Source organism: Vulpes vulpes, chromosome 8, assembly GCF_048418805.1.
Source record: "Vulpes vulpes isolate BD-2025 chromosome 8, VulVul3, whole genome shotgun sequence".
NCBI lineage: Eukaryota > Metazoa > Chordata > Mammalia > Carnivora > Canidae > Vulpes > Vulpes vulpes.
The window spans coordinates 47,414,043-47,425,122 of record NC_132787.1 but is presented as its reverse complement, the minus strand read 5'-3'; the positions used below and the strand labels follow the sequence as shown (position 1 = coordinate 47,425,122).

At 58.5% G+C, this 11,080-nt stretch overlaps 1 protein-coding gene across 1 annotated transcript; it reads left to right on the top strand.

Annotated features, from left to right (window-relative positions):
• Positions 1-450: 450 nt before the first annotated feature.
• On the top strand, positions 451-7,070 carry LOC140593734 (double homeobox protein 4-like protein 4). The gene is made up of 6 exons (XM_072718806.1): positions 451-607; positions 1,632-1,697; positions 2,424-2,578; positions 3,357-3,462; positions 4,021-4,175; positions 5,528-7,070. Exons 1-6 carry the CDS (start codon positions 451-453, stop codon positions 6,413-6,415), a joined length of 1,527 nt encoding a protein of 508 aa, XP_072574907.1. The 3' UTR covers positions 6,416-7,070.
• Positions 7,071-11,080: the final 4,010 nt, after the last annotated feature.

Here is an 11,080-nt window from a genome sequence, read left to right as displayed (position 1 = left end):
GACACGAATGGACATTTTCTCTAACATGACATTCAGATGGCCACCAGACACATGGAAAGACACTCAATGTCACCCATCATCAGGGAAACGCAAAATCAAAACCACAATGAGATATCACCTGACACTTGCCATAATGGCTAAAAGAAACAGCACAGGAGACAACAGCTATTGGTGAGGATGGGGAGAAAGGAGAACCCTCCTACACTACTGGTGGGAAAGCAAACAGATGCAGCCACGATACAAAAATAGTATGGAGGTTCCTCAGGTTAAAAATAGAACTACCCCAAGACCAGAAATGCACAACTACGTATTTACGCGAAGGATACAAAAGTACACATTCGAAGGGGGATATGATTTTCTTCATGAGCTTTGCAGGTGATTGGACCCGTCTTCCCGGGTCTCCCAGGTCACTAAGCCACGCTCTCCTTGGACACTCATGTCCCTGCGGACATGCCCAGCAGAGGGCGGTCAAGAGCGAGGGGAAGCCGCTGGAGCCGGTCTGAGCACAACAGGAGGAGCTCTGACGGAGCCCGCATTCTTCTCCCCGGGGTAGGCCTGAATCCGTACGAGGCTGCGGAGGGCATTGCCTCCGTGGCCCAAGGACGTGGTAACACACGCACTTGCCCCGAATGGTCCACGTCCACGGGTGCTCTGCGTTCTTTCCTTCAAGGTTGTTGCTCATTCGTGCCCACAGGCTAACCATCGAGGTGCCACCCATCCGCACACGGAGGACGATGGCTGGCGCCCAAGGTCCCGCTCATAGGCCTCCTATCTAAGGGGTCTGATTTCCGTCTCCTGCCTGGCTGGCCAGTGCGGCTTCACAGGAGCTGCCGGGGAGCCGCCGGGGAGCCGCCTGGGAGGCGCCTGGGTGTCATTGGAAACTGCTTCCCCAGATTCCGAGGCTGCCTCCAGACCAAACTGAGAGGCTGACCAGTCCAGATTGGCGGGCCCAGGGTTCAAAACCCACGGGGACCTCAAAGTACATGTTTGTTAAAAAAATACATCCATATATATATATATGAATGTATGTATATAATTTGGAGAAATATATACATATGTATCTCGAAATTACAAAGTCATTGCTACAAATACACCTAAAAAGGAAAAGTGGAACACTCCCAATGAAAAATGACCAAAGTGAAAAGAAATAAACCACACAAGTTTAACTGGAACAAGTAAAAAATAAAGGAAAAAAATTAAAACGGCTTTCCAGGGAGGCGAAGCAGGAGGCTGGTGCCGGGCGGCCAAGGCGGCCAGAGTTCCACAACCTCGGGCCGGAATCCTGAGCGATTGTACGAGGGCCACGAAGGGGTCCGGGCAGAGACACGGTGCACAGGGCCTCCAGGGCGCGTCTCTGTGTCAGAGCTGAGATCCCGAGCGGCCTGAGGGTGCCGGGAAGGCGCCCGTCAGCCCAAGGGCAGGGGGCGGACCCATCCGACGCAAGCCAAGCTCCAACTCTTGCTTCGGGTGGTCCCGAGGCCCCCGTCCCGGAAGACCTCCCTGGTCCCCCCGAGGTCCGCCCCACGGAGGGCAGGGCCACCCAGGAAGCTGTGGGAAGGCCGAGGGGTGGGCCATCCTGGGGCGGGGCCACCCAGGCCGTGGGAAGTCCCGCGCTGCCGCATCCTGCCCAGTCGACCTGCGGGCGCCTGAGAGCGAGCTCCTCCTGCAGCATATGGCTTCCAGCGGCACCCCCGGCGGTGAGTGGCCATCGCGGGGATGCCCCAGGGGCTCTGACGACTTTCCAGGCTTAAGCACAAGAGAAGTCACCACCCGGATCGCTGGGACGCCCGTGGGAGGGCGGGGCTCCCCTGGGGTCTGGGCAAAGGGGCTGGAGAGAGGCTTGCATAGGGCTGCCGGCGGAGGGAACCCTGGACTGGGCCGAGATTCCCAGCAGGAGTCCCGCTTCTGTAAGGCTGCCAGCTGGATCTCGGGGCGCAGAAATTGGGTCAAGGTGGATCACTTCTTAGACGAGTTGACCACTGTAGAACTTTCACCTCGAGGGACCCACGGTGGGCATGGGTTTTCGCATGTTCCCTTGAGGTTTCCTGGTGGACATATGGTCCTCTTTGGTTTTCCCGACGGGCTTTCCACCCCGCCCCACCACCTCTTCAAACCCGACGCCCACCGGAACCCCCACCCAGGGTCTTCTCCATACCTTGGCCTGGAATCACATACCTAGCTCAAGGCTGCCCTTTCCCTAGATCCTTGACAATCACCCATTCCCAAGGGCAGATGCGGAACGGCCTGCCGTTGTCCAGTGGAACAACCCCCTCAGGCTTAGGTGGGTCCATGAGTGGCAAAGGGATGGGTGCCCCTGGATGGGGACGTTTTCGACATCCCAGACACAGAGGCTCTGAGAGCACATCGCCGGTCGATGCTCCTCTGAAAGCCTTCCTCCCGTCGCTGCTCTCTTCCCCACACAGGCCCACTCCCACGAGCACCCCGACGAAGGAGGCTCGTGTTGACGGCAAGCCAGAAGGGGGCCCTGCAGGCATTCTTCCAGGAGAACCCTTACCCCGGCATCACTGCCAGAGAACACCTGGCCCGAGAGCTGGCCATCTCCGAGTCTAGAATCCAGGTAGGCAGCCCCAGTGCTTTTCTCATGGACTCTGGGGGAGGAAGAATGCACACACATGGGGCTAGGTGATTGCCCGTCCTTCTGCGTGGTCAGCTGGGGAGCTCAGAACCTATGGCCTGGGCTGTGCGGGCCCTAGGAGACCTTGCCCTTGGAGGTCCTTCCAAGACCTTCACTCAAGGGACGAGGGAACACTGGGGCCCAAGGCCTGAGGCCTGACGACAGGTCCATGCCCATGGGCTGAGTGTCCCCAGAGATCCTGTGTCCTGACCAATCACTTTCCCACATGAAACACTGTGAGTCCTCCTACAGGGGTGGGGAAGAGACACATAGAGACGCACGTATGCCTATCCATGACGGCACACCTGTCTTTTCCCTCCAGTGGAGAGGAAGCCTAGCCTGCGCACGGGTCCATTGGTGAGGAGAATGACACCCGTTTCCAGTGTCTTCTTGGTCAGTCAAAGTGTCCTCAGCTCCCTACAGGGGACTTCAGCAGGAGCTCCATCCTCTGCCCATGCGGATGACCAAAGAAGAAATGACTCTTGTCCCCATGCCATCTGTTGTAGGTTTCCCTACAGTTCCCGTTCCTCAGGTTAGACCAACGCCTACTTCCTCGTACACCAGAGGGCCATGCAAATAGCACGTGCCACTGGAGGCACCAAGCCAGCTCTGGCTTTCCCTGGGTTGTTGGTTGGTCTTGGGGCCTCGTGTCCCTGCCACATGTGTGGGGTTTCCTGCCCTCCCGCGTTACCTGAACGTTGCTTCTTCTTTTGCCCCTTAGGTCTGGGTCCAAAACCAGAGAACGAGACAGCTAAGGCAGAGCCGCCGACTGGACTCCAGAATTCCCCAAGGAGAAGGGCCACCGAATGGAAAGGGACAGCCTCCAGGTGACTCCCCGGCACCCAAGAAGGGTCCCCTCCTGAGCCACTCCTTGACACAGGGAGTGTGACCTGTGTGCTGACCTGGCTGTGGCAGAAGCCTCAGGAAGGACCCCAAGCTCTGCTCTCAGGCTCTAGCCACCCTTGTGACCCCAGATGGCGACACCCCGCCTGCCATTCCTGGGCAGGCAGCAGGCGGGCTGTTTCTGGGTCAGGAAGTATCTGCATCTTCCTGTCCTGAACCTGCTAGCCAGGACACAGGCCTCTTCTTCCATCAGCTCACCATTGTTATTCAAATGCTGGCTCTGGGACTCACTCCAGGCTCTGTCTCCTTGGCCTCAGGGAAGGAGAGCCTATGAAGACAGAGAACATGGAGAAAAGCTCTCTCTCTCTCTCTCTCTCTCTCTCTCTATCTCACACACACACACACACACACACACACACGCAGTCATATGAATTCAGACACCGTCACACACCATCACACACACCCTGACACCCACTTCTGTCTCCACACTGGCTGTGCTATTGGCGTCCGAGCCCTCCTCTCCAACCTTGTTCTCTCTTTAGGACGTGTCCCGAAGGAAGGCAGGAGAAAACGGACATCCATTTCTGCATCCCAAACCAGTATCCTCCTTCAAGCCTTTGAGGAGGAGCGGTTTCCTGGCATTGGTATGAGGGAAAGCCTGGCCAGAAAAACAGGCATTCCAGAAGCCAGAATTCAGGTGAGTTTTTACAGAGTGTCACGGGCGTTGTTCCCTGTGGAAGGGAAGGTATCCCTTCCATGGTGCTGGAGAGACGTGGGCTCCTGGGGAGGGGCTACCCGCGGGGTGTGTGGCAGAGACACCAAGGGCAGAGTGTTGACCAAGCCTGGAAGAACCCGTCCAAAGGAAGAATTTCCAAACTCAATGTTGGTTAGCACACATGCTTGTAGAAATGGTGACCGGACCAAAGTGGGAATATGTCCAAGTTGGCCCCTCTCGAGAGAAGCCATAGTCTCAGCGGCTTCAAACTCAGCCCAATTATCCATGGAGTATGCCCCCAAGATGCCATTAGTGTGCGTGGGCTTGCCGTCCTTTGTGTGGAGACCGGTGTGATGCTGCCCTGGGCCTCAGGACCATGGGGCTAAAACGGATCCTGCCCAGGAGCCACACCTTGTGTGGATAACCTAATCAGCCGGGATTACAGGCCCTAATCCAGGTGAGGGAGAGGATTCAGGGAGCCCAGCTGTGTGCGGCTCTTCTGCCTTAGTTCTGCACACAGCGCTTTACGGGATGGGAGGTGTGAGGCAGCTTCAGGGAGATATAGGCAGATTCTCTGAAAGACTCTTGGTTGGTGCAAGAGCGTGAGGAGGCTGCTTCAGGGGGCACGCCTTGGCTTTCCTCTGACGCGTCTTTTCCAGGATCAGAAGGGAAACTCCAGGAGCTCACCTGAGCTCCTCTTTTCCTCCAGCCAGGACGGGAGGGAGGGCCGATGCAAACGTAGCTGTTCTGGATGTGGAAGACTGGCTGCCCACGCCTTTCGCTCGGCCCATCACAGATGTGCCTGCAGTCCGACCACGTAGCCATGAGTCCAAGGCTCTGAGGCAGAGGATGTGGTTTTCCACACGTTCACACCCAAGAGTAGATGGGGGCAGAGGTGTTGAGGGCAGCCGGGAGCAGACCTCAGGACGTGGACTATCCTGGGTAAAGTGGGGCAGGCCGTCGGATGAGTCTCGGTCCCAGGACTCAGGGCACGGCTGATCCCCAGGCCGCAATTGGCAAAGAAGGCGAGGGCAGGGCAGGGAGCGAAGAGCGGCAGAAGCACTTGCCAGGCAAAGTGACACAGGCCCAGTATGCTCCCGGCTAGGTAGCCAAGGTTGCCCAGGGCATGCACATGGTTTTCGAGGGCCCATGGAAAGGTAGGGACAGCCGTGGCCTGAGGTTCAGCCCCAACCATTCACTGCGTCTTTCCTGGAGAGAGCACAGGGTGGGGTGGGTGTGTGCGGTGGGTGAGGTGGGACAGGGCAGGTCACGGGTAAGCCGACTTGGCATCCCGTCCTCCTTCTGATGGCCACAACCCCTATTGTCTGTCCCAGGTTTGGTTTCAGAACAGAAGAGCTCGGCACCCAGGGCAGAGCCCAAGTGGGCCCGAGAATGCTTTGGCGGCAAACCACAAACCCAGTCCTCGCGGGACGGTCCCATTGGACCAAAGCCACCTGTGGAGGGTCCCCAGGAGCTCTCCAAATCTGGCTCCCTTTGATCCTTTGGCAAGCATGCAGACGCAGGCTGCAGGGACACCTCCTGTCTCCTCCGTGGATGTTGTCCCTCCAGTTTCCTGTGGGGGCTTTGGGCGCCTGATTCCGGGGGCCAGCCTGGTCCCACCCACCTTAGGTGGGCAAGGAGGAAACACTGCTGCTCCCAGAGACCTGGGGAGCCGATCCTGCCCAGGACTGACTCGAGGAGGGGGCCTCTCACCAGGTCACGCTGACCTTGGCCTCCCCTCCCCTGGGAGATGCCAGCAGCCGAAAGAGCACCCCAGCAAGGCGCCCCTGCTCTTACAAGTTGGCCCGCGGCCTCCACCTGCTGATCCCCCTCAACACTGGGGTCATGCAGGTCCCTCGGGCACCGATCAGGCCATGCCGAGGAGGGGCCAAAGTTCCCAGGCAGTCATGGGCACAGCAGGGTCCCAGGATGGGACAGGGCAGCAGCCCGCCCCCGGGGAGAGCCCCGCTTGGTGGCAACAGCCTCCCCCTCCTGCAGGGCCATGTGTCCCGCTGCCCCCACAACACCAGCTGTGTACGGACACCTCCAGTTTCCTGCAAGAGCTTCTCTCAGCCGATGAGATGGAAGAAGATGTACACCCCTTGTGGGTGGGGCCTCTGCGGGAGGAAGAACCTCCAGGACCCCTGGAAGCACCCCTCAGCGAGGACGATTATCACGCTCTGCTGGAAATGCTACAGGACTCCTTGTGGCCTCAGGCCTAGGATCAGGGAGGCCCTGTCCTCCCCACGCCCAACCCATTCATTCAGGCATCCAGGGGAACATGGGGCCCTAGCGTGACTCAGAGGAGGGGGAACCCACAGTTCAGCCAGGGGCCCGATGGAGCCTGAGGCCAGGAGGAGCAGCCATCATGCTCCAGGTCTGGACTGTGTTGCCCAGGGACACGGATGCATCTAGGCTGTCAGGGTGGGAATGGCCTAAGGGGCAAAGCCTGGGGTCTCCCCCGTCAGCCTCCTGTCCCAGGCTACAGCGGGAATGTCCTGGGGCCTTGGCCTGGCATCTTGCCAGAGCACTGCCAACGGTCAGCAAGTGGCAGCCAGAGGGGTGGCCACAGGCACTCGGGGCGGTCAGTGTGAGACGGTCCCACGGGGGTGCGTTCCAGAACCTCAGCCGTGTGTGTGCCTTTGTGCATGTGCATGTGTTTTCCTTCTGTGGGACCCATCAGCAGGCCCCTGGACCCTCAAGGATCCCTGGCTATTCAGGAAGCAGCAGACGTTAGCGGTCAGCCTGTCACAGGTCTTCCCTCAGCCGGGTCACCCCTCTTCCCTGCCAAGAGTCACTTGAGGAAACCTCATCCCGGCTGTTCAAGCTCCATGGGATGACCCATGGCTACAATAAACATCTCTCTGCCTCCCCCGAGCCATTTCGTGGTGTCATTTGTCCCCTGGGCCTTCGGTCTCCCTTCATTCCTGCCTGTCTTGCAACATTCGCAATGCTTCCCGTGCTTGTGCCCGAAACGGGCTGTGGAGACACCAAGACGCCCACCTGCAGCTCCCAACTTGGCACAGACACACGCACAGGCCTCACTCACCCTCCCCACACACAGCCACCACACTGGATGGAGGCGCTGCTTGTGTGAGCACTCCTCCAAGGGGTCGACGGGGACGCCCAGGGACACACACTCCACGCACGCAATCTTGCCATGGTGGTGTCAGCTGAGGCCTGATTCACCCCTAACCCCGATCCTCTTGGGCGGGCAGTGAATCTCCCCACTCCTCCCTCATGGTCGCCTCCTCCCTCTAGCCTTGTCTCCCTCTATTTCTCTAAATCTCTCTCTCTTTCTCTCCTCTGTCTCTCACTCTGTCTCTCTGTCTCTCTCTGTCTCTCTGTCTATCTCTGTCTCCTGACCCCTCTACCTCATTTTCTCTCACAGGTAGACACACACAGAGGTCACACTGTCACGGGAGCTTCCTTTGCAACTTATTGTCTGGTCATTGAACCTCAGGAAAGGAATGTCGGTGGAAAATTTGGAAGAATAGGGGAGTGGGGGTGGGGTCGGTCCCTTCGGGTTTACTATGCCCCTGACATGGCCCTCACGCCTTGGAGATGAGAGCTGACATCCTCGTCTGAGGCCTCCGGATCCAACACGTAAGTTTCAGCGTTTGCGAGGAAGCGGAGTTCTGAGAGGTGGCCCTTATACCCCAACCTCTCTGCCTCCCCTAGTCACCTCTGTGCACACATACGTGTCCACCATTATCTGTATCTGCATTTCCTTTTCTGTGAAATGCTTTAGAGATTTATGGGGGTGCATGGTGAGAGAGAGCGAGCGAGAGAGCTCGTGCACTGGCAGGAGAGAAGCAGGACCCCACTGAGCAGGGAGCCCCACTTGAGGCTCCATCCTGGACCCTGGGATCATGACCTGAGCCCAGGTGGACACCCAAGCGACGGGGCTGCACAGGCACTCGAGATGTCCCTTTCTATGTGCATCTGGCTCCATGGAAGGGATTGTGTGGACCTGTCCATAGGTAGAGCCGATGCTAGACGCCCTCCACTCATAGTTTCCATAGACACAGTGGGTGGGTCCGGCCGCTTCCCAGAAGGGAATGGGTTGCGACGTCGGAATCCATGGTGTCTGGCGAGGGTGGCCTCAGGACAGATGGGGCTTTCACTAGGTCTAGGGAAACCCCGGGGAAGCATGGCCCCCTTGCTGAGGTGGGAGGACTGCTCTCTCAGTGTGTTGAGGAGAGGTCCCTGGACCCTCGGCCATGGCACGTCTACACCCATGTCGCGGAGGTACGACCGGGGTTACACTCACACTGGGTCTCAAGGCCACACGTCAGCCCTGGAGGCTGTCCCGCCCACGGGTGGCCTGGGCCATCCCTATCCCTGAGCTTTCCAGGGGCCCTGGCATCCATGCAAACCATAGCCACCACGCTGGGAACGAGCCTGGAGGAGAAGGTGTCCAGGTGGGAGCTGGCAGGATGGCTGAGGGTCGTGGCCTTGGAGGCAGGGACCAAGGGCCTTGAACTGGTAAGGACCACCTCACCCCCACTGTCCACCCAAATGGGAATCCTCCAAATGATCCTATGGTTCCGGCCCAGCCTGAGAACTAGGGGCCAGGGTCCACGGGGCTGGTAGACATCCTCCAGGGGCTGCTGGAGGGCTGCTCCCCGTCCTGGTGCTAGACCTCCGCGGGCACTGCCTGGCAACCGACCACCCACAACGTAGTCAGAACAAAGTCCCTGCAAGGGCACTTAGCGACGCCCGTGGCCCTTTGCCGCCATCAGCTCCAATCAGGTTTTGGCCCCTGGAGCTCCCTCGGGGGCGCACCCACTCCTGAAAGGCTCTGCATTTAGGACACCACCCGCAGGAAAGTCTGCGGTGCCCTCGGTGGGGGCCCCCCGCCCTCCCAGCTCCTTGCACTGCAGCCCCAAGCAGACGAGCCCGGCAGGAGATGGACGTCGGAGAGCTGCCCGCTGCCATGCACGGGGTCATCCTTAGGGATCCCAGGAGACGCCTTCCCTCCGTCTCTGCAGATGAGGTGCCCTTCAGCTACAGCCCTGGGGCTCCCAGGACCGACACACAGGCACCACCCGCACGCACCTGACACACACGCGCTCCCGCCCACCGTGACCAGATGCCCATGAACGGCCATCCGCCCGGCCAGACGGGTCCCTTCAGCACACGTTCCTCCCGGCTGCCCCTGTCCCCTTGTGCTTCACCTAATGCGGAAGTGGAGGAGACACTCCCGGGCAGCAAGAGCACAGGTCTCCAACAGGGGAGGCCCTATATTTTGGGGTTTTGAAACTCAGTCCTGCGTCTGAGATTAAATTAAAAGAAAAAAGAAAAAAACCTCGGACACAGGGAGGGTGAATGCAGGGTTCTGACACAAACTGCAGAGACAAGAGGGCTTGATGGCTCTTCTGTGAAGGCTCACTGCATCTGGGGAGCGGGATGTTCATCTCCAGGAAAGGAAACCAGGGCCCCCAAACTCATCCCACCCATCAGCACTGAGAGCTCTCAGCGAGCAGCTTGTCGCCGCCTGGTGGAGACGAGAGACGCTTACACTGAGCCCTGCCTCCGAGCCCTGCAGGGGTATCTCCACTAAGGCAAGTGGGCACCTGACAATCAGGGGAACGGGTCCTCCCCCAGAAGACTGGCACAGACCACTGGCTCCCACCAAGAGTACTGATCACAGAAGCCTGCAAAGCTTCAGCTCTACGGGAAAGTAGGATCTAGCTTCCTTTGCACTTTGTTCTTTATTATTTTTTATTAATTTTCTTCTTTATAAACTCCTAATTTTAATTGTTATGTACATATTTTGTATGTCTCTTATTTTGATTACTTTCCTTGTACTTTAAATTTCCTTCTTATTTTGGGATCTAGATTCTTTTTAAAAGCAGGCCAAGAATCTGGAGGGGCAAGATGGCGGGAGAGTAGGGTCCCCAAATCACCTACCCCACCAAATTACCTAGATAACCTTCAAATCATCCTGAAAATCTACGAATTCGGCCTGAGATTTAAGAGAGAGCAGCTGGAATGCTACAGTGAGAAGAGTTCGCGGTTCTATCAAGGTAGGAAGACGGGGGAAAAAGAATTAAAGAAAAAAAAGGCATCCAAGGAGGAGGGACCCCGCAAGGAGCCGGGCTACGGCTGGGGCGAGCGCCCCCAGGACAGAAAAGCTCCGTCCTGGAGAAGCAGGAGCTGCACCAATCTTCCCGGGCTCAAAGGCACTCGCAGGGAGTTAGAGCAGGACCCCAGGAGGGCGGGGATACCCTCAGGCTCCCTGGGACAGTAACACAACAACTGCGCCCCGGGGAGAGTGCGCCAAGCTCCCTAAAGGGCTGCAGCGTGCACACGGCTGGACCCGGGCGCAGCTCCCAAGGGGCTCAGGTGGCAGCTCCGCGTGGAAGGGCCTGTGTGGCCCCGGGAGCAGCTCAGGGGCGGCACAGGCAGAGGCTACGTGCAGAGGGAGCTGCGCGGCCGGAAGCGTGATTCCAGCAGTGCAGGCCCGGGAGGACAGGGCGCGGGGGACACAGCCCACGATCTGGCGCTCCCCCCGGAACAGGCAGAAGCCGGAAGGGCCCAGGACAGCAAGGACACTCCTACCGCAGTGCGGCCCTGAGCTGAGCAGATCAGCAACCGTGCCCCCAGAGCATCCAGGCCCCTGCAGACAGGGAGCTCCATAGTTACTGCAGGAGCTAAATCCAGGTCTCCAAAGCTGGCTGCCACCACTGTTGTTGTTCCTCCTGGGGCCTCACAGGATAAACAGCCCCAACTGAGCCTCACAGTGGCCTCACCTGATAAACGGCTTACACATCTTTCACTGAGACCTGCACCAGGCAGGGGACTGAGCAGCTCCCCCAAATGGTAACACCTGAAAATCAGAACAGCAGGCCCTCCCCCAGAAGACCACCTAGACCAACAGG